The sequence below is a fragment of the Pan paniscus genome, chromosome 9, assembly GCF_029289425.2.
Source record: "Pan paniscus chromosome 9, NHGRI_mPanPan1-v2.0_pri, whole genome shotgun sequence".
NCBI classification, from domain to species: Eukaryota; Metazoa; Chordata; class Mammalia; order Primates; family Hominidae; genus Pan; species Pan paniscus.
In genome coordinates this window covers 131,086,527-131,112,161 of record NC_073258.2, presented here as the reverse complement: position 1 = coordinate 131,112,161, position 25,635 = coordinate 131,086,527, and the positions used below count along the sequence as shown (strand labels likewise).

General features: G+C 53.3%; 1 protein-coding gene across 1 annotated transcript; it reads left to right on the top strand.

Moving 5' to 3' along the window:
* Positions 1-1,434: 1,434 nt before the first annotated feature.
* Positions 1,435-25,161, top strand: ADAMTS8 (ADAM metallopeptidase with thrombospondin type 1 motif 8). The gene is made up of 9 exons (XM_024930955.5): positions 1,435-2,474; positions 10,808-11,047; positions 13,012-13,147; positions 13,732-13,899; positions 15,242-15,543; positions 18,493-18,676; positions 21,139-21,311; positions 21,440-21,615; positions 23,956-25,161. The coding sequence occupies exons 1-9, from the start codon at positions 1,758-1,760 to the stop codon at positions 24,524-24,526; spliced, it is 2,667 nt and encodes an 888-aa protein (XP_024786723.4). The 5' UTR covers positions 1,435-1,757; the 3' UTR covers positions 24,527-25,161.
* Positions 25,162-25,635: the final 474 nt, after the last annotated feature.

The following is a 25,635-nucleotide window of genomic DNA, read 5'->3' as shown; positions in this document are numbered from 1 at the left end:
TATCCTATAAATTATGCAGGAAAGGAGGTTCTGCACCATGCTAGGTTGGGAAGTTCATCCTTGCATCTAATTCACAGCTGTCCCTCTGTGTTCCTGAGAAAGCAAACAGAGGGGGGATACTTAGAGGGAATTTGGCAGCACTTTACCCTGGGCAAGAGCCTCCTCTTTGGAGGTAACAAGCCCTAAGAGTCTCAGATGCATGCTGAACCACCACAGCTGCAGGAGGGGGTCAGATGGGCTGAAAAGAATCAGCGATGACCTCGACTGTCAACATCCCCAGCATAAGCACAGAGCTGGGTACCTGGGGCAGGTGAATTGGCAAAGGATTTAAAGGCCCTGATCCCAGCGGTTCCTAATGCATCACCCACATTGACAACTCAGAGAAAGGCACAGTTGGTGGATGAGTCTAGAGTTTGTAGGTAGAGAACAGGGCCCTCCACCCAATCCAGACCTGTGTCATTGAGACTGGGATGGGATGCAGTTTTGTGGTCTTGGGACCATGTCATCCCTCTCTTCCTGAATACTACCCCCTTCCCTAGGGGGCAGTGGTGACATGGGACAGAATGAATTCACCTCATACACATTTGTTCCTGGGGCTGTGGCAACGCAGTGAAACGGCCTGCCACCTTACTTGAAGTCCCGGGCAACTAGCAGTATCCAGAAGAGAAGACCTTTTTCAGGGACTGGAGGTCTGTTTCCCTCTTGGGGAAATGCTAACTTCCAACCTCAGTGCTGGTAACTTACCACTGTGCTGGCCTCTGCCCCACCTGCCCTCTAACATGACAGTGAGAGTCCCTCTTAGGGTTAACCAGGTGGGTTGTTTTTTGTTTTGTTTTTGTTTTCCCCATCTTCAGTTTGGAGTGAAAGTTAGGAAGGCTGTGCAGTAGTGATGAGAGGAGGGCATGATTTTAGCATGACCTTTTCCCCCTCTCCCTTTATGCTTTACAGTGAAAAGCTCTGGAACCTTCTCCCCACACAGTCGGATCTCCGGAGGCATCTGCAGCGATCCCAACAGTGTCGGGCTCTGCAGACGGACTCTGCAGGGATATGAACAGGGTCGCTGAGACCAGTGCACGAGCCTCTTCGGAAGATGCATCCTGGACTCTTGGCCGCAGAGGAGGAAGCGGTTGGGGTCTCCCAGGGACTCTTTCTAAAGGGTCAGTCCAGCATGGTAGGGGTTAACGTGGGTCCACGCGTAAAGGGAAAGGAAAGAAGTTGTAGTTGACACTTCAGGGGGGCGGGTGGCGGACGGGTCTCGCTGCCTGATTGGTTTTGCATCTCATCCCATTTTTTTTTCTCCACTCTCTCTCCCTCTTTTCAGTTTCTCTCTCTGATCCCAGGGGAGGGGAAACGGGAATAGTGAGAGATCAAAAATAAACCTCTTATGTCAAGCCGGGAAGGAAGTATAAATAAGAAGGGCTCGGCAGCCCACTCGGTGCTTCCCGGGGCGGGGAGGAGGCAGGAGGCGGCTGCGCGGGGCTGGCGCGGGCAGGGGCGGAGGACGGGCGCACGCGGGCCGGGGCCAGCTGCTCGCGCTCGGCTCGGGGGCGGCGGCGCGGGAGGAGCGGGCTGCGCCAGCCAGAGGGGCCGCCGGGGGAGCGCTCCCGCCGCCGGGCCCCGCGGGCCGAGTCGGCCTCGCATCCGATTGATTCCGCTTTTCCTGGAGAGAGCGGCCGGGCCGCGCTCGGGCCGCCAGCACCTGCCCGCGCCTGGCGGGCTTCTTCCCTCTCCTGCGCGCAGTCACCGCCGCAGCCCCCATGCTCCCCGCCCCCGCCGCCCCCCGGTGGCCTCCGCTCCTGCTGCTGCTGCTGCTGCTGCCGCTGGCCCGCGGCGCCCCGGCCCGGCCCGCAGCTGGGGGGCAGGCCTCGGAGCTGGTGGTGCCCACGCGGTTGCCCGGCAGCGCGGGCGAGCTCGCGCTCCACCTGTCCGCCTTCGGCAAGGGCTTCGTGCTGCGCCTGGCGCCCGACGACAGCTTCCTGGCGCCCGAGTTCAAGATCGAGCGCCTCGGGGGCTCCGGCCGGGCGACCGGGGGCGAGCGGGGGCTGCGCGGCTGCTTCTTCTCCGGCACCGTGAATGGGGAGCCCGAGTCGCTGGCGGCGGTCAGCCTGTGCCGCGGGCTGAGCGGCTCCTTCCTGCTGGACGGCGAGGAGTTCACCATCCAGCCGCAGGGCGCGGGGGGCTCCCTGGGTCAGCCGCACCGCCTGCAGCGCTGGGGTCCCGCCGGAGCCCGCCCCCTCCCGCGAGGACCCGAGTGGGAGGTGGAGACGGGAGAGGGTCAGAGGCAGGAGAGAGGAGACAACGAGGAGGACAGCGAGGAGGAGAGCCAAGAAGAGGAGGCAGAAGGCGCTAGCGAGCTGCCACCGCCCCTGGGGGCCACGAGTAGGACCAAGCGGTTTGTGTCTGAGGCGCGCTTCGTGGAGACGCTGCTGGTGGCCGATGCGTCCATGGCTGCCTTCTACGGGGCCGACCTGCAGGTAGGACTGAGAGCCTCCTCCAGCCGCCGTGCCCGGAGGCCCCCCAGACGCCTCCCAGCGTCTCTAAAATCTCCCCTTCCAATCCCTCTGAGAAAAAAAAAAGAAAAAAAGCCCTCCCCACTCATCTTCTCCAGCCTTACCCCAAACGAGATTCTCTCCTGTCTGAGAAAGAGCAGTAACTCTTTTCTGAACTTCTGCCACCCTGGCTCCCTGCGCCGCCACCCCCAGGTCCCTTCCAGTTTAGAGTGGGGCTGCCGACGCCCATCCCTCTCATCCGAATCTCCCGCGGCACGTGGCGCACTGACCCGAAAGTGGGTATCAACGCATTCCCCGGCACCTGCCTCTCCCAGCAGAGATGAAAATTGAGCATTTACGAATAGCTCCCACTCCCACCCCTCAGCCCTCTGCTGCCTCCAGATCTGAGAGGCTCCCAGGGAAAGGCAGATGGGATGGAAAGAGATGGCTGTCTGATTCCCTTGGGTATGGAGGTCGCCATAAGCCAAAGACATTGTTTGAAAGGAGCTGAACCTGGAGAGGGGCTGCCCAACTTCTGTGCAGCCAGCTGGTTGTGATCAATGGGGCATGGACTACCTTGCCAACCTGGCGCTCGGCCCCGGCAGAACTTGGCAATGCCAGCACAAGAGGGAGGGGCAGAGAACTTCTGCCTGGGGGCTCAGCCCAGGAACTGAAGCTTTGGTGGAAACGCGAGGGGCGCAGGGGCTGGAACGAGCTCTTTGGGTGAATGTCTCTAGTAAAGCCAGACCCACACCTGGTCCACCCAGCTGCCCTTAGCCCAGACACAGCTCTTACCTAAACAGGGGAGAAAAACAGAGTCCAGGGGATGGCTACCTAACCAGACCATTTCTAACCAGATGCAAAGATGGTGCTGACTCAGCAGGAGGTGTCTGTGTTGCCCTAAACCCCAATTTCTCCCCTAAAGACCAGGTGAAGGCTTTTCCAGGAGGAAAAGAGGGTAAGGCTTCCAGGAGAAGGGTGCTCTTTGCCCCTAGGGAGCACAGAACCAGAGATGTGCCAGGGAAGGAAGAACTGACCTGCCCAGACGTCATAGTTCCCTGAAACAGGGATCCTGGCAATGCAGCAGCTAAGCTGACACTTTGTGGTGATGGCATCCTTGGCCGGGACCCAATACTAGGCTCAGTCTGTGCCCGACTGCTGGGGGCCCCAAGGGCATAGGCATTCCCTGTGCAGAATAGTCCAGACAAGGAGGCGATCAGCCTTCTGTTTCTCACCCCATCTTTCCCACCCTCTATCACTGGGAAAGGCAGGGTAGGAAAGACCCAGGGAGAAACAGATGCATAGGATGGGAAGTGCTGTGGGTGAGAGTCCACGTGGCTGCCCCTCTGGCTACTGCAGGTGCTGACTTCACCCCAGGGACGCACCCCTGCAAGCCCTTGTGGTATTTGCTTCCCCAAAAGCAGGGCAGAGCAGCTTTGGGTCACGCTGATTTAACACCTGTTTCCCTGCCTGTCCTGAGAGCAGGGAGCGGTGGGAGCACCAGCCCTCTCCTCTGACTCCTTTCTTTAAGCAAGTACTAGAGAGTGTGGCAGGAGAGGGGTGAGAAGAGGGCTTCTCCCATCTCTTTAGGACCCCCACACCTGGCTCCTAGGGGGCTCCACCAGAAAGAAGCTAAGATGGCCGGGCACGGTGGCTCACGCCTGTAATCCCAGCACTTTAGGAGGCCGAGGTGGGCAGATCGCAAGCTCAGGAGATCAAGACCATCCTGGCTAACACGGTGAAACCCCGTCTCTACTAAAAATACAAAAAAAATAGCCAGGCGTGGTGGTGGGCGCCTGTAGTCCCAGCTACTCGGGAGGCTGAGGCAGGAGAATGGTGTCAACTCAGGAGGCGGAGCTTGCAGTGAGCGGAGACCGTGCCACTGCACTCCAGCCTGGGTGACAGAGCAAGACTCCATCTTAAAAAAAAAAAAAAAAGAAAAAAGAAACAAAAAAAAAGTAAGAAGCTAAGATGCACCCATTGCAAACCCAGAGCGGGGTGCTACACCCCTCTACCCCCACACATGGAACAGATTCTGACATCTACCTAAGAACCAAAACATAGGAAAGCCAAGAGAACTCCGTGCCAGCAGAGAAAGTCCGTTTTTCAGCCTTCAGGGCCAGACTGTCTCACTCTCTCAGCTGATTACCTGGACGCTGGAGATAACTGAGTATTTGCCTCAGGGACATACTCGCATCTCCAGACATCCTAGCTATCTAGAGGCAGACATGCTCTGAGGCCCGACCCCAGGATGCCCGGGCTGCTGAAGCAGGAGACTCTGCTTGGGTTTGCACCCGATTTTGTTCCCTTCAGCTTAAAGTCCAGGTTTGCTGCCCCAGACAATTCGGCTTTCTCTGTGCCGGAGACACCCAGGCATTGCCATCCTCATGAGACTCCTGACCAGGCGGTCTGGCTCCTGCTTGCCCCGCTCCCCATCCCCCACAAACATGCATTTCTGGACCTTTCCCAGCTGCACATTGGCACCTGCACACCCAGCCAGCCCACCTGGACCAGGAGAGCGCAGCAAAACAGGCATCGGGCACCTCTGAAGGCTGAGTTCCTCTCCCTAGGGGGTTGACTTCTGAGTCTCACCTGGAAGAAAAGTCTTCCCTCAGGGAGACTAGCCCCGCCACCTCCACCCTGGGTCTCATGTCCCATCCCACCTGTGCTCCTGCTGCCACCGTGGCGGGTGGGGGAGGGGCTGAGGTACAGCTGTGTCCAGGACCACCCTCAGGCCCCTCTGCTATGATAAGCTGACCAGCCTCGGAGATGCTGCAGGACAGGCGTGACTGTCTCAGCTCAGTCCCCTGCGCTTCCGAAAACAGATCCATGAGCCCAGCTGAGAGAAGAATGAAAATCAAGTTCCCGTGCCTCAAGACCTTGGCTGCCCACACCCACCTCCTGCAAATGGAAGCCAGTCCTTTATGTGGAGACCTCGTTCACACAGAGGGAAGGCACTCTGGGGTGATTACTCTTGGTAATCAGGGGTGTGGAGGATGAGAAGAGCCTTTACCTCTCTAGGGCTTAGAGTTCCTCATCTGTGAAGCAGGACACCTGGACTAGGTGATCAATCCCGGTCTGAGCACCTCTGTGGCTGCTTCATGATGAGCCGGTCTTCTGGAAGGTTTAGCCACTCTCTGAGCGTGTTCAATTCACAGCGTGGTTGTACACACATCACCTCTATGAAAATACCAGTGAGGGGGGCGAGGGAGACTGCACAGCTCACAGAGGACATGTGGCTTCCTCAGGATCAGACAGCACCGATCAGGATCAGTAAGTGGCAGGGCTGGGCCTGCAGACCAAGTCTCCCAAAGCCGAATCCTGTGTACTGTTATCCCACCAGGCGGCCTCTGTCTCAGGACTAGGGTCTGTGGCTCTGCCGACCCTCTGACGCTTGCTTATGTTGTGAGAGTGGGACTTTAAATCCAGCAGTTCAAAGCCGTCCAGGCCCACCGTGAGGCCCTGTCCTGCAAAGAAACCACCGTGGAGCAGTTCAAAGCCGCCCAGGCCCACCGTGAGGCCCTGTCCTGCAGAGAAACCACCGTGGAGGCTGAGAGAAAGAACGCACCACTGCCAAGGCTGGTCTCACTATGTTAAGCGACAATGAAGTTTTCCAGAGCTCTGTCAATTGAGTTCATTTAATCCCATGACAAAAGGGGCCCCTGTCTCCCACCTTCTTATCTGGTTTCGGAGTTAAGGAGCTCAGACAGAGGGGCCTTTCTGAAAGGAGGGACCACCTGGGAAGACTCCATTAGCTCTGTCTACATCCAGCTGCTGCTCACTGTCCCCTGTGTGAACCCGGGGCGAGATGGAGTGAGGGGCAGCATGGCAGTGCCCACTCTCGCCAGCCTGGGACGCCTGTCCCGCCAGTGCTTCTGCAGTGAGCAGAGTTTTCGAGTCCTCTTCTTAGCAGAGAGGGTCCGAAAAGTGGCACTCATCTTCCCAAAGTCCAGCAGAACACTCGCAGGAGGTCAGATTCTGGGGACTGACTTCAGGGACGGCTGTCACAGCCATCTCCATGCCCCCTTACCTGCATGCTGTGGGGAAAATGTCTTCCACAAGACACTAAAGTGGGCATGCAGCCTAGGTTGTCCAGCAGCATCCCAGTTTCTGCCTGTTCTGGCATAATTATTAATACTACCGTCTTTCCCTCTCAAGGGTGTCCCGGTTTGGATGACAACAGAAACAGATTCATGTCCCCCCCTGCTCTGTGGCTACCAGGGAGAAAGACAAGTGTTATATGTGCGTGATGTCCTTCCCATTGGCAAAAGAATGCATCTTTTCCATCCCTTATGTCTGCTGCAGTCAGAATGATCAAAGATATGGAGTATTTCCCAAAGAAAATGTCTCAGTGTCCAAAGATCGCCCCTTCCCCATCTCCCAGGAGGTGGGGTGTGCATAGGCAATGACAGGCGGACTTGCTGCTTGCAAGCCTTGGGTTCACTTTGGCTAGGCTGCAGTTTTCCTTACAGCAGCAAAGATGGGTGGCAGTTAGTACAGAGACTAAGAACACAAACTTTGGAATGAAATCGAAATAATGTAGTGTCCTTGAGCAAGTCACCTATTTCTGTGTACCTCGATTATTTCAGGTAGGAGCAGTTATGCCAATGTCCTAGCCTTGTCTTGAGGATGTAAGAAAATATGGAACTCACCTGACCTCGTGCCTGGTCCAGATGACATACTCAGCAAGGCGTGGCTATTACTAGAGTTGCCTTCGGTGATGGAAACCATTTGTTAGAGTGGGGAGGATGGGCTGGCCCATGCCATCAGAGTGCCGGCCACCGCTGTTTCAGCTTTGCTGTTCCACACGGCAGAGGAACCTTCTCTTTCAGCTTGCCCATGCTCAGTGGTGAAGGCTGACTTGTAGTTCAGCGTCAGTGTATGCTTTCAAGGGGCAACACTGCTCTTTGCTGCTTGCAGAACAAGAGGAGATGAAGCATATGATGCAGGTTGCTCTTTTCTCCTCTCACTTCTTTCCTCTCGCTTTGCTTCTCCATCTCCACACCCCCAGCTCAGTCTCAGGCCCTAGAGACGTCAGATAGGAAGAGGGAATGCAAGAGCTTCCCGGGGCCACTTTTCCTCACCTGACCTCCCCCCGGGCGCGCCGCGAGGGAAAGCTGTGGAGCCACCGGTGAAGCGCAAACCGGCTGGATGTAATGATGACATCGGGGCGGGAGGAGGCCGGCCCATCCCCATCACCCACCGCAGCTGGCTTCGGCTACCACAGAAGCTCTGAGGAAGGAATCTCCTTGTTCGTATCTCAAAGAACCAAAAGGGGCTCTGGCCCACCCAACTGGCCAGGGTGTTGTTATTTTTTTTTTAATTCTTTTTTTTTTTTAATAGAGACAGGATCTCACTATGTTTCCCAGGCTGGTCTCAAGTGATTCTCCCACCTTGGCCTTCCAAAGTGCTGGGGTTACAGACATGAGCCACCCTGACTGGCCTGATGTTCATCTCTACTCCAGGTCCTGGGGTCACTCATGCACTAGCAGACTCCCTAAAAAGTGCCGCCTCTCCCTAACAAAAGTGAAGAGTATGGGATCCCCAAGTCATTCAAGAGCAGGTTGTTTGACCACCCTGGCTGGGCTGACCGTGGGCTCCCTCCTACCTGCCATGGTTTGGGGGGCGACTGCTGTGCTGATGCCTCTGCTCCTCATGGGGGCCAGGACCCCGTTCACATTCTTCACATGCAGCCTGCCTTGGTGTGGGGAGCAGGGAGGTGTAAATCGGCACCAGGTGGTGGAGCAAGCCATCTGACTTCCTCCTTGACCAGCTGCAGGCCTGATCCCCACAGGACTCTCAGTCAGGCCTGTCCTTTGAACCCAGGATATTGGGGGAGAATCAAAGGCTCACAGCCCCGAGGTCCCCCACCTCACCCAGGCTCAGTGGTCCTTCTCCGTAGGGAACTGTGAGATGCACCGCATATATAAGGCATTCCTCTGGTCATTTCTCAGAAGAGCAGACTGGGAGGGGAAAATCAAAAACTCAGTAGAACAAGAGATAAGGAGAGATCAGTGGGATCGGGATCTGGGATTTTAAAGGGAACACTGGACCACAGAATCCTCCTAGCCTTCTTGAAAATGAAAAGTATCTTCTGAGACAGCGGCCAGAAGGACCTTCAGATGTCCTCAAGTCCAGCCCACCCCTCGAAGCTAAATGGCTCTGAAGCCGGCCCTGCCTGACAGCTATGCACTATCTGGAGAAGACAATGATATGAGCATCCCAAGCTGCAAAGAAGGAGGCTCCCTGGGAACCTGAGGGCCGGGAAGCTCCTTGTGCTGTCTTGCCCTGATCTTCAAGCAGCAGTTTATTCTGCATGAAAATCAGGGGTTAACCCTCACCTTCCTCCGGTCTTCACTGAGGATGTGAGCACTGCCTCATCTCTCACTCAGCCTCCCTCCGATCTGCTCAACGTGGGCACACAGACTTGCCCCAACCTCCTGTCTTTAGCTCCTTGTGCTGAGCTGTCTCGGCCCCGAAGCTTAGCAGCTGGTGTTCCCTAGCTTTACACCTTCCTTGTGCGACCTCATCTTCCCCATTTTGAGATTGTGAAACTGGGACTCAGCGGGAAGAAATCTTGTGATGACAGTTGCAGTTTGCCTCAGAAGAAATTCCAGGGGTTGGTCCCTGGCCCATCAGACCCTGGTCCTTCTTAGAGAGATCAGGATACTGTTGGCCTCCTGGAAGCAGCAAAGACCCGGCCAGGAGTTCGTCTCGGCAAGCCACCATTCCTCAGCGCTCACCCCCGGTTGCATAATGATGTGATTGCTTTTTTTCCCTCCAGAATCCAACTCCAGGAGCAAGCGCCAAGTTTCAGGCTTGTTGATAAGATGTTTACATCAGCCTAAACATTGCTGGAGTGCTTGACACGCCAAGTAACCTGCCAACCCCTGCTTGTAGGGCTAACAAAATACCTGGCTCATTGCCTGCGAGGTGAACAGACAGATCCCATTCACAAATAATGGGATTCATCTGGAACGCCCACACATGGCCTCACCCAATGGAATGTCCCTCTCTACCCTTTCCTTTCTCCTCCTTCCACTCCCACCTTCCAGACCACAGGAGGAGAGGAAGAGGGGATCCCAAGAGGTGGTGATCTAGGGATCGGAGAGGCAGGGCAAGCAGGTGCTGCCCAGCTGACCACACTCCAGGCTCAAGGAACACCCACCTCTGCCTCTGTGTCTCCTCTTCCACGAAATGCTCAAAGAGGGCCACTTCAAGGGGTCGCTGAGGCAGGAGAGTGAGTTCCCATCTGGCCTTCTCTCCAAGCCTTGGAATCCAGCAGGGGAGCAGTTGGCAGCCCAGGGACAAGACAGAGGCCAAGCAGTGATGTATGCTCTGTTGGCCAGCCTGGGTGGAAGGGAGAGCAGGTGAGATCCTAAGCACATGGGTCCTCTTAGGCCCACGGGATCTTCTCAAGCCCCAGTCAGGAGGGAATGAACCCTTCGGGGCTGTCCAGGCAGACACCAGGAAGCCACGCCCTGGGAAACCTAATGAGAGCACGGTGGACCTCAGAGACAGGCACACCTGGGCTGGCCTCCTGGTTTCAATAGCTGCGTGACCTTCAACAAGTTAATTTGCATGACCTTCCTCATTCGTGAAATGGAATTACAGCACCTTCTTCACAGAGTTATTGTGAGAATTGAATGAGGTAATGTGGCAGAGTAGCTGTCGTTAGGAGTGATTATCACAGCAAAGTTTTCAGTGTTAACAATTCCCACCCCAAAGAGTAGAGTTACCCCAACAGACAACAGGAAAATGTTCAGCTGGATTCTAAGAGGGAATTCTACTAACCTTGAGCGCTCAGAACTTTGCTTCTGGGCTGAGGCCGGGGACGGGTGGGGGTGGTTGGCAAGGAGATGGTGTCAGGATTAAGGCAGAATAAGCCATGCCGTCCGGTAGAACTTTCTATCTGCACATTCCAGTGCAGTAGCCATGAGCCATATATGACTATTGAAGCACTAGAAATGTGGCCTGTGCCGCGCTATAAGTTTAAGGTTTTGGATTTTAATGAATTTGGATTTAGGTCGTCCCCTGAAGCTGTCCTGGATGTTAGACACACAAGTTCGGAGCAAGGCAGGTCTGGGTTCAAAGACTGCTGTTCATGCATCAGCTTTGTGACCTCGTGCAGGTTCTTGAGCCTGTTTTCTCACATGCAAAATGAAGGGAGTAACACGGAGACCTCGGAGGTATTGTGAGGCTTTGGTAGGAATCTGATGCTCAGCCCCATAACAAGAGGTGATGGCAGCGGACAGGCCAGGCCAAGGGCCCTGAGACTTAACCCTTCACTCTGCCTCTTGTCTCCTCCTTCCTGACAGAACCACATCCTGACGTTAATGTCTGTGGCAGCCCGAATCTACAAGCACCCCAGCATCAAGAATTCCATCAACCTGATGGTGGTAAAAGTGCTGATCGTAGAAGATGAAAAATGGGGCCCAGAGGTGTCCGACAACGGGGGGCTTACACTGCGTAACTTCTGCAACTGGCAGCGGCGTTTCAACCAGCCCAGTGACCGCCACCCAGAGCACTACGACACGGCCATCCTGCTCACCAGACAGGTCCGCGCCTGGCTCCGGAAGCCCTGGGGGGAAGGGAGATGGGATGGGCAGATCAAAGGGAGGACCACGAGGCCTGCCCAAACATGGGAAACGTCTCCCTGCTGGCCCCAGCTGGACGCCAGAGCCTCATGCCCGGAATGATGAGGAGGAGGTCATGAGGACAAGTGTGAGGTATTTGCAAGGGAAGGAGAAGAATCTTGTAAGGGCTCTCTTCCAAAAGTTTGTGACCAGCTGTCTCCTGAGGTCACACATAACAAGAAGAAATGGGCTCAGGCTGCCCAGTGAGAGATCTGGGCTTGGAATGAAGAGAGTAGTTCTAGCTGCAGTGGTTGTAAAACACAGGGGCAGGTAGCCAGGGGGTCCCCTCAAGATCTGCCCACAGCAGGAGGGCTGCCCACCTACACGGCATGACTTAAACAGACAGCTTCCTGAAAGCAAGAGAGTGATCCTGTGTGCCAGGCCCTGTCTGCTCCTTCAGTCTCATCAGGGCCCCACCGGGCAGGCCCTGGTGTTATCCCCATTTTGTAACAGAGAAAACTGAGGCACAGAGTGGCCACACAGCTCTCGTGCCACATAGCGGCAGCGCCCATAGTCCAGCCAAGACAGTGCTGCTGTAGAGTCATGTTCTGAATGACTGTGCTGTCCTGTCCCCACAAAAAGCCTTTGAAGTCCCAGCCAGCCCTAGGATGCAGCCAGCCCTAGGACGCAGCCAGCCCTAGGATACAGCCAGCCTGTAACATAGAACAGGCTCCCTTACATGAGTGGCTGATGTCAAGACAGACGGAGATTTCCCGATCTTGTCACTCAGAAATCCATCTTGATAGCCTTTGTATTTTATACTCTTTTTGGTTTTTAATTTTGTTTTGTTTTGTTTGAGACAAGGTCTCGCTCTGTCACCCGGGCTGGAGTTCAATGGCACAATCACAGCTCACTGCAGCCTCTGCCTGCTAGGTCCAAATGATCCACCCACCTCAGCCTCCTGAGTAGCTGAGATGACAAGCGCAAGCCACCTTGCCCAGCTAAATTTTTTTTTTTTTTTTGCTTTTTGTAGGAACAGGGTTTCACTATATTGCCCAGCCTGGTCTCCAGCTCCTGGACTCAAGCAATCTACCTGCCTCGTCCTCTCAAAATGCTGAGATTACAGACTGTTTTTATTTTTTAACAAAAGGAAATTTCACAGGTTACTCTCCAATTTAGAAAGATGGGGGATGGGTGAACTGGCTTGACCATAAACACAAAAAGAACCAATAAAGCGAGGCCACTAGGTGGGATATCCAGACACGTTGAAACTGCCGTTGCGTCCTCCTCCTTAAAAAAGCTCAGCCAGGCACGTGGCAAGCGGCTGTAGTCCCAGCTACTTGGGAGGCTGAGGTGAGAGAATTACTTGTGCTCAGGAGTTTGAGGCTAAGTGAGCTACAATTACGCCTGTGAATAGCCACTGCATTCCAGCCTGGGCAACATAGCCAGACCTCGCCTCTAAAATGTAATTTAGGCCGGGCACGGTGGCTCACGCCTGTAATCCCAGCACTTTGGGAGGCCGAAGGAGCCGGATTGTCCGAGGTCAGGAGTTTGAGACCAGCCTGGATAACATGGTGAAACCCTGTCTCTACTAAAAATACAAAAATTAGCCAGGTGTGGTGGTGCACGCCTGTAGTCCTAACTACTTGGGAGGCTGAGGTGGGAGAATCACCTCAACCCCATAAGCAGAGGATGCAGTGAGCTGAGATCGTGCCACTGCACTCCAGCCTGGATGACAGAGCAAGACTGCATCTCAAAAAAATAATAATAATAATAATTTAATTTAAAAGCTCGATAAATGCAGGTGATGCACAGGCCAGCAAGCATGTTATGGGACGCTCAGTGGTCCACTCCCACGTGCACGCTGGCCACACCCGGCCCTGCAGGCCTGCAGCGCAACCCACACACACACTGATGCACTCTCTTGCTCTCTCCCCGCCACGCAGAACTTCTGTGGGCAGGAGGGGCTGTGTGACACCCTGGGTGTGGCAGACATCGGGACCATTTGTGACCCCAACAAAAGCTGCTCCGTGATCGAGGATGAGGGGCTCCAGGCGGCCCACACCCTGGCCCATGAACTAGGTAAGATTTGCTGTGCCAAAGCCCACTTTACTCTTCCAGATCCGAGGTTGCATAGATCCTAAGGAACATGCGGCCCTTGCTTAGGAATAGCCCCTCCTAATTTTGACAGGGTGACTGTACACAAACAGATACCGCGCTTGACAGCGCTGAACACAACTCCGCTCCCACCCCGAGCACATGGCCAAAATACAAAAGCAGCATCCCACACGATTATCACAGGTCACCGGGCAAATGCCAGGGCACCAGACACGTGCTGGGGTGGAGGCGTGGAGCTGTGCACAAGCTAAGCCGTGGGATCTGGGGGAAGAACAACGGTCCAGGGACTGTCATGTAAGAGGGCAAATAATAGAGCTAGATCCAAATTCAGGACGGGCTGAGGCAGAAAATAAAGGGGTATCCGCGTTTCTCAGTCATCTGAGAACGCGTCCTGGAAGAGCAAAGCGCAGGGGAAAGCTCTACGCAGAGATCTTCGGAGAGTGAGGGGGTGGCTGCTCCCCTGAGGAGCTCCATCTCTGTCCCTAGCTGGGCCGGGTGGGGCGCCCTCAGGCAGGACAGGGCGGAGTGGACCAGGCCTCTCTCCCCAGGGCACGTCCTCAGCATGCCCCACGACGACTCCAAGCCCTGCACGCGGCTCTTCGGGCCCATGGGCAAGCACCACGTGATGGCACCGCTGTTCGTCCACCTGAACCAGACGCTGCCCTGGTCCCCCTGCAGCGCCATGTATCTCACGGAGCTTCTGGACGGCGGGCACGGTAGGCACCGGCGGCCCCGCCCTACTTGTCCCCGTGGGCCTCCTTCCACTGGTGCTGGCGCAGAGACCCCTCCAGCTGTGCCTCCTCACAGGGCCCTTAGAGCTGAGTTCCCGGCCAGCGTCCCACGCTGGGGCATTCACACCACCCCCGAAGTCTGCTCTTCCTGGCCCCATCTTCCAGCAGCCGAGTTCTGCGCTAATTTAGATTAGTCACAAGGCAGGGGGAAGTCATCCGAGAAGGTTGTCTGAAGGAGGAGGGTTTGAGCAGCGCTTGAAGGAATAGAAGCACGTAGCACAGAGGAGAGACGAACCTACAACAACAGCTCAGGTGTGACAGAGGCAGTGACTGCGTCCTGTGAGAGCAAGAGGGCGGGGAGCTGGTTCAAAGGACTGGAGCCAGGCATGGGGTGCGCACCTGTGGTCCCAGATACTCAGGAGGCTGAGGCAGGAGGATCACTTGAGCCCAGGAGGTCAAGGCTACCAGTAAGCTGTGATCATGCCACTGACTCCAGCCTGGGTGACAGAAAGAGACGCTATCTCTTTAAAAAAAAAAAAAAAAAAAAAGGGGGCCGGGTGCAGTGGCTTCCGCCTGTAATCTCAGCACTTTGGGAGGCTGAGGCAGGTGGATCACAAGGTCAGGAGTTCGAGACCAGCCCGTCCAACATGGTGAAATCCCATCTCTACTAAAGATACAAAAAATTAGCCGGGCGTGTTAGCACACGCCTGTAGTCCTAGCTACTCAGGAGGCTGAGGCAGAAGAATCGCTTGAACCCGGGAGGTGGAGGTTGCGGTGAGCCGAGATCGAGCCACTGCACTCCAGCCTGGGCAACAGAGCTAGACTTCATCTCAAAAAAAAAAATTGCTTCTCAGAAGAGGGGATTAAAGAAAAAACAATTTTAAGTGGTTGGAATTGTTGGTAAAGTAATGAAATATTCTAGATCCTTCTCACTGAGGGAGACAGGGACATGTATGATGCAAAAATAAGATGATCCAGACAGCATTAGTTGGTCTTCATTTGCATGCTGTGGCTCTCAGGAGCACGGTTAGGTTGTGATATGGATGAATATTGTGTTAGCTGGCATTCACTGGGTACACAGAATGTCGGGGGCAATGCTTCCTAGATGTTCAGGACAGCAAAGGAAAGTCGGTCCTGAAGAGCGTTTGCAACCGATAGTCAAAAATTAGGCATGCTCTCACTAGATCATCAAGTGGTGACAGCTTTTAGTTGGAGGTCAAGAAGTCGTGACACCTAGACCTTCAGTGCCATCCATCACAGGCCATGAAGAGCTGAGAGGGCGGCAGCCCTGTGCACGTTCTTACACCCCTGCTTCCTCTTTTCCCAGGAGACTGTCTCCTGGACGCCCCTGCTGCGGCCCTGCCCCTCCCCACAGGCCTCCCGGGCCGCATGGCCCTGTACCAGCTGGACCAGCAGTGCAGGCAGATCTTTGGGCCGGATTTCCGCCACTGCCCCAACACCTCTGCTCAGGACGTCTGCGCCCAGCTTTGGTGCCACACTGATGGGGCTGAGCCCCTGTGCCACACGAAGAATGGCAGCCTGCCCTGGGCTGACGGCACGCCGTGCGGGCCTGGGCACCTCTGCTCAGAAGGCAGCTGTCTATCTGAGGAGGAAGTGGAAAGGCCCAAGGTGAGGGACAGCCCCTGAGGATAGCGGGGAGGAGAAAGGAGAAACAAAAGGAAATGGGGAGGACTGAGGGCTGTTCTCAAGGAGGAAACCACACTTGAGAGTCATGAACCGAGAGACAGCCAGGCAGAGCGGCTCACACTGGAATCCCAGCATTTTGGGAAGCTGAGGCAGAAGGATCACTTGAACCGAGACCAGCCTGGGCAACATAGTGAGATCCTGTCTGTACAAAAAAATAAAAAATAAGTCGGGCATGGTGACTCACACTTGTAGTCCCAGCTACTCAGAAGGCGGAGGCAGGGAGATCACTTGATCTCAGGAGTTTGGGGCTGCAGTGAACCATGATCATGCCACTGCGCTCTAGCCTGGGCAACAGGGAGACCCTGTCTCCAAAAAAAAAAAAAAAGAAAAGAAACTTCGGGCCAGGCTGCAACATAGGACTTCTAGGTAAAATCACTCATCTTTTAACAAACAAACCAAAGCATATTTATCCACACAGTGAGGAGCCCGTGAAGGCTATCCCCTCGGTCAGTGGGTTGACACTGCCGTGGCTCCAGACATTAGGGAGCTGCTTTGGGGCTGACTCAGGGCTGGTGCAGATGCAGATTGGTGAGAGGGGTGGAGACAGGAAGGTGGGCATACAACAGACTGGAGCCACTGTCAATTCCGTCATGAACACAGAGAGACACGTGGAATAAATTCCATCAAGAATTGAGTGAAAAGTATTCATAGCCTGCCCGTGCTTGAACTGAATGCATAATTACAGGTTGGGAGAATAAGAGCAGTAGTGGGAATTCCGTACTCAGAGAGGAGGAGAGGAGACAGATTCAGAGCTGCCTCTGGCCAGGCAGAAAAAAACTTGGCCCAGGAGAGAGTAAACTCACAAGAAAAACCAAGGCAGTGCCAGTGAGGGTTTTTAAATGATTCACTTCTTTGCCCTGCTCTGAATACATCCAAACTGTGAGGCTGATCGCATTTCTCTTACTGTGACTCATGGAGCCATCACTATGAAACAGCATCCACTGAGTTTCACAGCCCGGTCCCCGCCAGCGCTGAATCGCCAGGGTGGCCCGAGCACTCCTCAGTGCATGTCTTTTGCACTGAGCCTTGGGAGCCTGCCTGCACCAGGTAAGCTCCGTACTCTTGTCCTAAGCCTGAGCTGGTGCAGGATTCATGGACTGATCCTCAGCCACCTCCCATTCACCCTGTTCATTCTCATCACATGTTATTGAGGGGAGAGCAGAGAGATCTGCCACCAATCCCGGAGCACAGCCGAGCTAAGTGCAGGGAGAGGTTGACGTGAAATGATCATGCAATGATGTGTGGCCTCTATTTTTAAGAAGTCAGATCAGAAAATACATATTTATAGAATCAGGCCGGGTGCTGTAATCCCAGCACTTTGGGAGGCCGAGGCGGGTGGATCACCTGAGGTCAGGAGTTCGAGACCAGCCTCAGCAACATGGTGAAACCCTGTCTCTACTAAAAATACAACAATTAGCCAGGTGTGGTGACAGGTGCCTGTAATCCCAGCTACTCCAGAGGCCAAGACAGGAGAATCACTTGAACCCAGGAGGCGGCAGTTGCAGTGAGCCAAGATCACACCACTGCACTCTGGCCTGGGCGACAGAGCAAGACTTTCAAGAAAGAAAGAAAGTGAGAAAGAAAGAGAGAAAGAGAGAGAGAAAGAAAGTGAGAAAGAGAGAAAGAATATATACATAGAATCATATCTTTTGTAAAATAAAAGCATTGCATTTTTATGATGATATATTCAGAGCAAAAGTATGAAAAATATTGGTGAAAATCATGTTAATGGTTTTATCTGGGTAGTGGTGTTTTAAAGAAGTGTTAATTTCTTTTTTACACTTTTCTGCATTTTTTTATTTGTCGTATGAGCAGCTATTACTTTTATAACTTTTAAAAAATTATTTTCATTTTGAATACTCTATGAACTTTTGGGCATACAGCATTCCAAAGGGCAAAGCTTTGTTCTCATAGGTCAGTTGTAAAATGGGAAGCAGGGCCAGGCATGGTGGCTCACACTTGTAATCCCAGTACTTTGGGAGGCCGAGGCGGGTTGATCACTTGAGGTCAGGAGTTCAAGACCAGCATGGCCAACATGGTGAAACCCCATCTCTACTAAAAATACAAAAATTAGCCAAGCATGGAGGTGTGCACTGTAATCCCAGCTATTCGGGAGGCCGAGGCACAAGAATCGCTTGAACCCAGGAGGCAGAGGTTGCAGTGAGCCGAGATCACGCCTTTGAACTCCAGCCTTGGCAACAGAGCAAAACTCTGTCACAAAAAAAAAAAAAAAAAAAAAAAGAGGAAGCAATTCTGTTTCTTTCCCAAGCATTATCCTATCACTGGAACCAGTGGCTGGTAGACTATGGCGACACCTCCCAGGGATGTTTCCTTTAGACAAGAGTTCCTCTACCTTGGCACTAGGGATACTTGGGACTGGATAATTGTTACCGTGGGGCCTGTGCATTGCTGCATGTTGAGCAGCATCCCTGGCCTCTACCCACTAGATATGGTCACGTACACCCTCCACAGCTGCAGCCACCAGAATATCTCCAGACATTGCCAAATGTGCCCTGGAGGGCAGAATTCGCCCCAACGGAGAACCACTGCATTATATGCAACCTTATTCCCATAAAAGGGTGTCATTCATTCATTCATTCAGCAGATAGCCTATTGAGCACCTTACTAAGCATAAGGCACTGTTTTAGACACTGAGGAGTCCGTAGTGAATGAGTCCAGCCTGGTCTCTGTGCTCACAAAGCCATGCAGGCCACACAGTCATTAAACAAATGATTGAGGCAGTTTACGGTGCTCCATGCACCAAGATGAGAATGACTAGATGAGGAAGCCAGGGCTTTGGCCACCCAGTGACACAGATACTGAAGCCTCCTGGCCTTTGCTCCTCATTCAGTGTGCCATTGTACGTTGCAGCTCGTGGTAGATGGAGGCTGGGCACCGTGGGGACCCTGGGGAGAATGTTCTCGGACCTGTGGAGGAGGAGTACAGTTTTCACACCGTGAGTGCAAGGGCCCCGAGCCTCAGAATGGAGGAAGATACTGCCTGGGTCGGAGAGCCAAGTACCAGTCATGCCACACAGAGGAATGCCCCCCTGACGGTAACTACCACTCAGCAGCTACTATCATTGCTATGACGCATCCCCAGAGGATGTGTAAAGTGGGAGTGAAGTGGGTGTCCCGGGATATAGAGTTACTCCCAGAGGGGAGTAAAGTGGGTCTCCTGGGATGTAGAGTTTTGCCTGTGATCTACACCTAAATGGGCTCTGCAAGGTTCCAATCCCAGGGGCAGCTCTCAGGGACCCAGGACAGCTCTCATAATGTTCAGAGAGCCTGGCAAAGTCAAGGAGAGAAATTACGCTCATCTTCCAAGATGTGGAGAGGAGGACATCACTCCCAACCAAACTTATTGGGGAGGAGCCTCTGCAGAGGGGCTGGTGTCTAGGAAACTAATCCTCCTGGAGGCATAGGAACCCTCATCTGTGTGCAGAATGGAAGCATTTTCCAAAGCAAGTGTCAGAGCCAAACCTCCAAGATCTTTCTAGCCAAAATTCAGCCCAGGGCAGAGGGAGGATTTCTGAATCTGATTCCTGTTCACATTCCTTCTGAGAAGAGTTGCCCATCTTCCCTTGGGGCCATGGCAACTGTTTGACAGAATCTTCCCAGGAAGTAATACTACCTCTCCCTCCCCTTGGCATATTCCTATCCCCAGTACCTGCTGGAAACCACAAACATTAACTTAGAGGCAGTAAAGGGGCAGCAGCAAACTCGTGAGAGGGAAATCATTACAAGGTTTTTCCCCACCATCCCATCCAACTGCCCAGTGTGCAGCTCCAGGAAGGATTGGCAGGCAAGAAAAATCAGGCAGAGCCTTAGGAGAGATTCAACCACGGGAAAAGACACTGGCATTGGGTTGATGTCTCATAGGAGAATCTGTAGGCTTTGCGGTTTCACAAGACAAGAAGGATCCACAATGGTTTGAGGCTCTAGAAACTTTGCCCTGGAATTGTGTGAGAGTTTGCCTGGCATACAGGGTGAGACGTTGCTGGGAAAGGGGGAGGACGAGAATGAATATAGGGTGCAAGGTAGGTGTGGACGAAAAGTGATGTCATGATGTCAGATGCACCAAAGTCTGCCATTACTGTCGAGTATTTTTTAGTATTTTTTGTGTGTCTAGGACTATAAAAATGTATGAAAATGTAAAAGGCATGGTCTCTGTCCTTAAGGAGCTTGTAGTCCAATTAGAGACCCAAATCCCTTTAACACAGCCATTACGTTTCAATGGATGAGTCACAGACCCTAGGTTGGTGAGGGGCTCGGAGAAAGGAAAGGCTGGGTGAGTGGAAGCTTTGAAAGGAGTTAGGACTGAGCAGAGTCTGGAGGACTGAGATGGGGTGAGGTGTGAGGGGACCTGCCAGGGTGGAGGAAAGGTGTGAGAAGGGCCCTCATTCACTTAGGTGGAATCAAGCAAAGCACACCACTATGTCAAGGCCAGACCACAGAGGTCCTTGAAGGCTGACACAGTATCTGGGGGTTATCTGTGCCACCTGTCCCATTAAGTCACCTGGAAGCTCCTGCAGACACATCCCAGACCCCCTCAGCTGCACTGACTCAGAGTCTCAGGCGTGGAGTGTGGCATCTGCCTTGGCAAAGTCTCCCCAGGCATTCAGATGCACAGTTTGGGCGGGGAACCTTGGCAGGAAGAACAGCTTTAATTTTAGGATTTGGGGGTGGAAAGCAACCCACATCTAGCTTCAGATGGGTTGGTCTGGCAGCGGCACGTGGCAGGATGGAGAGGAGGCAGGCACAGGTCCCCATGAAGCCAGCAGGCCTGGGCTTGTGGTGGTGAGAGTGGGATGCCATCGTTTTAAATCACAGATTGTCCTGAATATAGTGTGGGTCTTTGTGACAGTTTGGAAATAGCAGATAGAGATGCTCAAATGTTCGGGAGATACCAGGATACCAGTCTCAGACTTGGGCATGGTAAGATCAGCAAATGAAAGTCAAGACAGTTCATGGAAGGACCATCGGGAGCTTGGCCATGCTGAGTTGGAGGTAATCGTAGTACATACAAACGGAGCTCCCCAGAGACACCCAGAATTACGGAATGTGGGTGTAGGGGCAAGATCAGGGCTAGACATGTAGATTTAGGAGTCTTTGGATTCATGTCTGGTGTCACTGAGGAAATCGATACTGCACAATTAGTAGTGTCCTGAGAATATAGCTCCACGTGCCATTCTGTGCCTTCCAAGCTTACTGAATTGTTCCCTGTTGCTCCCTGAGTTTATTCACCTGTAGAGTACAATGAGTCTCTTTCCCTAACGGAAAGTGCATTTATCCTAGACAGCCCAGCATGCGGCTGGAGGCTCCTTTCCTTGCCCTTTTGAGTAAGGGTCACACATGCGTCTAGGAATGTTGTGCCCAGAAGACACTGGCCCCGGGCGCCTGGGTTGAGTTCAAAACCAAAAGAAAGAAGAAAAGTGCTGTAAATTCAGGATTTCTCCACCGGATGCTCCTGCTTCCGCATGGGTGTCACCTCCATGCCGTTTCTTCCTCTTTCTAGGGAAAAGCTTCAGGGAGCAGCAGTGTGAGAAGTATAATGCCTACAATTACACTGACATGGACGGGAATCTCCTGCAGTGGGTCCCCAAGTATGCTGGGGTGTCCCCCCGGGACCGCTGCAAGTTGTTCTGCCGAGCCCGGGGGAGGAGCGAGTTCAAAGTGTTCGAGGCCAAGGTGAGAATCACCCTGGGACTCAGATCCAGAGATGGGGAGGAAGGTCGCCTCTCCCCACACCCCCGCCCCCCGGCAGGCTGCTTCTGTGCTCAACACGCCCTCCCTCACCTTCCCTTTCCCCGTTGTAGGTGATCGATGGCACCCTGTGTGGGCCAGAAACACTGGCCATCTGTGTCCGTGGCCAGTGTGTCAAGGCCGGCTGTGACCATGTGGTGGACTCGCCTCGGAAGCTGGACAAATGCGGGGTGTGTGGGGGCAAAGGCAACTCCTGCAGGAAGGTCTCCGGGTCCCTCACCCCCACCAGGTGAGTCTCCCCAGAAGTTCTGTACCTTGCTTGGTAGAAGAGCATAATAGGCTTTGCACTCTGCTAGGCTCAAATTGAACTGTGGCTGCTACTTAATGGCTGTGAGGGTTGGGCAAGTTATTTAAACTCTCCGAGCTTCAGTTTCTTTATAAAATGTCAGCAGTATCTCTATCTCAGAGTCATCGTAAGGATTTCCTGAGATGGGATGTGCACTTGGCAGTGTCGAGCTCATAGAAAAGATAGAACACAGGGCAGCCGTGACTTTTACGAGGGCTGGAGGCCCTGTGGATAGGGAGCTGTCATCTCTGAGTCAGTCGAGCCACACTGAGTAACCTGGACCTCTGCCAGAAAACAGCTCTCCCAGGCCTGTTTTGGGAAGGACGTCTCACCCTAAGCCTGGCAGGCCCTGTCCTTTCTGCAGATGGATCTTCAGAGAAGGGGGTTACCAAAAAGGGGCCCTGGCAGCCTCAGGGCTTTCATGAATCTGAGAACTCCAGACACTTTGTTCTCATCCTAATGCCCCACATTCATAAAACTCCAAGGATTTTCCAAAGCGCTTTCATTTCCATGGTCTCATTTGATTTGTAAAATAAGTCCATGAGGTGAGCAAGGCCAATACTATTCCTCATTTTGCAGAGGAAGAAATTAAGGCACAGAAAGATTAAATGACTTTTCTAAGGTCACATTGATGGTTAATGGCGGCCAGAAGAGAACCTAGGAACCTAGCTTTCCTAAGTCCTGGATGACTTTTGTCTCCCATTCCATGTACTTCCTGCAGAGTAAGGGCAAGGTCGGGTGTTTTATATGGGCCACACTCTGCCTGTCTGCCTCCAGTACATCAATGTGTCCTAGGGGTTATGTGAGCATCCACCTGTCCAACCACTTCCCCCACTCACGGTCTCAGAGTTTTTGAGAAGTGTTCACTGTATTGTATTCTACCTAGTGAAGCTCGCAAACCCTGCCCCATTCTGTGTGTGTGTGTGTGTCTGTCTGTCTGTCTGTCTCTACATCTCTCATCTCACCAGTCTGAGAGAACAGAATCAGCCTACAGCAGGCAACTTGGGACTGTTTTCATTTTTTTTTTTTTATTTTTGTTATTTTGAGACAGAGTCTCACTCTGTTGCCTAGGCTGGAGTGCGGTGGCACCATCTTGGCTCACTGCAACCTGCTTCCCAGGTTCAAGCAATTCTCCTGCCTCAGCTTCCCAGGTAGCTGGGATTACAGGCATGCACCACCACACCCAGCTAATTTTTGTATTTTTAGTAGAGACTGGGTTTCGCCATGTTGGCCAGGCTGGTCTTGAACTCCTGGCATCAAGTGATCTGCCCTCCTTGGCCTCCCAAAGTGCTGGGATTGTGGGAATGAGCCACTGCGCCCTGCCTTGGAACTCTTTTTACATTTAAGCTCAAAAGACATAGAAAAAGAGAAGCAGACACTATTCAGATACTGGGTCCCTTGGCCACTTTCCCTCAGGCTTTAGACAGATGGGCCTGTGGACACTCTAAGAGTCTGAGACTAAGCAGCTAGCCCCAGCTGGACATATGGTAAGAAGAGCAAAAAGCCCGCCTGACCACTCGCCTCACTTTCTCCCCAGCCTATGGAACCCAGATTTCCAGAAAAGAACAAACAACTAATCTTTCTTCATCCTACCTAAAGCCCTAAGCCTATAATGGACTGGAAACAGTTTCCCAAAACTGCTTCCTATCATTCCAGAAGCACAGTGCTCATGGTGCCTGGGCACTCCCAGAAGGTGGCTTCAAAGAAGCGGAGGCTTAAACCCCCAACTCCCAACCCCACCCTCATCCCACCCCAGGGCCATATTCATCAAATACTAGGAGCCGACTGACTCAGTGAGGTGGTGTGAAATTTCCCTCCTGTTCACGTGCTGGAAGGGGTGTGTGGAACAGTTTTTTCCATGTGGGTTTGAGCTCTGGGTGTGGAGGTGGCCGATCAAAGTTGTATACCAGTGCAAGGAACTAGAGGTATTTGAGATCACATTTGACAGGTGCCAGGTTTGGCTACACCAGTGCAGCTTTCCACATCCTTCTGGGTTCTCCTCATCTCTATGCTGTTCTCAACACCCACATACCTCAACTCCTCAACCACACTTTTGAAATAGAGTTGCCAGATGAAGCAAACACCCTTGAAAATCCCAACGTACAGACATTTCTGTCTGCCTAAACAGCTAATTTATTGAGAACTTTGAGGCAACTTGCTTAATTACTTGCTTTGTTTTTTTCGTGTCTGCCACCTGGGGTGCCCACTTCAGTCTCCAAGGCATCATCGTGACCTGGGCTGGGCAGCCAGTGGTCTAAGGGTGTCCTTCTGTTTCTATCACAGTTATGGCTACAATGACATTGTCACCATCCCAGCTGGTGCCACTAATATTGACGTGAAGCAGCGGAGCCACCCAGGTGTGCAGAACGATGGGAACTACCTGGCGCTGAAGACGGCTGATGGGCAGTACCTGCTCAACGGCAACCTGGCCATCTCTGCCATAGAGCAGGACATCTTGGTGAAGGGGACCATCCTGAAGTACAGCGGCTCCATCGCCACCCTGGAGCGCCTGCAGAGCTTCCGGCCCTTGCCAGAGCCTCTGACAGTGCAGCTCCTGACAGTCCCTGGCGAGGTCTTCCCCCCAAAAGTCAAATACACCTTCTTTGTTCCTAATGACGTGGACTTCAGCATGCAGAGCAGCAAAGAGAGAGCAACCACCAACATCATCCAGCCGCTGCTCCACGCACAGTGGGTGCTGGGGGACTGGTCTGAGTGCTCCAGCACCTGCGGGGCCGGCTGGCAGAGGCGAACTGTAGAGTGCAGGGACCCCTCCGGCCAGGCCTCTGCCACCTGCAACAAGGCTCTGAAACCCGAGGATGCCAAGCCCTGCGAAAGCCAGCTGTGCCCCCTGTGATTCAGGGGGGCAGGGGCCAGTCTTGTGCTCCTGGACGTGCGGTACTGAGGTGCAGACAAGGGTCTCCACTGTGGTGACTGGGTCCCTTGGCCATATCAAGGCAGCACGGCCCACCCAGGCCTCCCATTGCCGCAACCCCTCCAGTATTGCACAAATTCCTAAGGGGGAAGAGGAGAGGGTATGGGGCGGCAGACCCTATCATCAACTGTCCAGTGGACTGGACCTTGCTCGGGTTCAAGTAGAGGGCATAGGTTAAAAGGTAAAAGTGCACTTATTGACTCAGACAGGACACTCAGCGTCAGTCTGTTTGCAAAGGACTAGCAAACTTAAATGAAAAAAAAAATTCTATCTGGTTTCCCCGATAAATAATCTACCTCACAGGGGAAAAAATTAGTACAAGAGAGGCGTGGGGCAGGGAGTCAATGGTGAATGTCAAAGCAGGCTCCAAAGCTGGACCCCAAGCTGTCTTCAAGAATGACCACGACTGTCTTCAGTGTTAAAATCCATCACCTAAAGGGCCGCAGCGTCGCAGGGTTTGGAGAGCCACATGTTCTCAGGCTGCCACCTGCAGGGGTGGATCCATTTCAAGTATTTATGCAAATGTGTCTCTGAACTAAAGTGTGATCTTATGCCAATGCAGTGGTCTGGTCTGATTCATTGTTTCTTTGGAAAGGGCAGGGACCTAGAACCCAGGGATGGAGGCTGAAACTAGGTCAGCTCATGTTGAACTCGTGCTGGGTAGCTGGCTCCCTGCCTGCTCTGGGTCCTCACAGGCCTGCAGAATCCAGCTCATTCGGGCAAATTTCATTTGCAGGATCTAGACCAGTGGTTCCCAAGGTTTCATTAGGATCATCTAGAGGGCTGTGAAAACAGATTGTGAGGCTGGGCACAGTGGCTCACACCTGTCATTCCAGCACTTTGGGAGGCTGAGGCAGGAGGATTGCCTGAGCCCAGGAGTTCAAGACCAGCCATGACAATATGGCGAGACCCTGTTTCTACAAAAAATTAAAAAACAAAATCAGTCGGTCATGGTGGTACAGGCCTGTAGTCCCAGCTACTCAGGAGGCTGAGGTGGGAGGGTCACTTGAGCCCAGGAGGTTGAGGCTTCA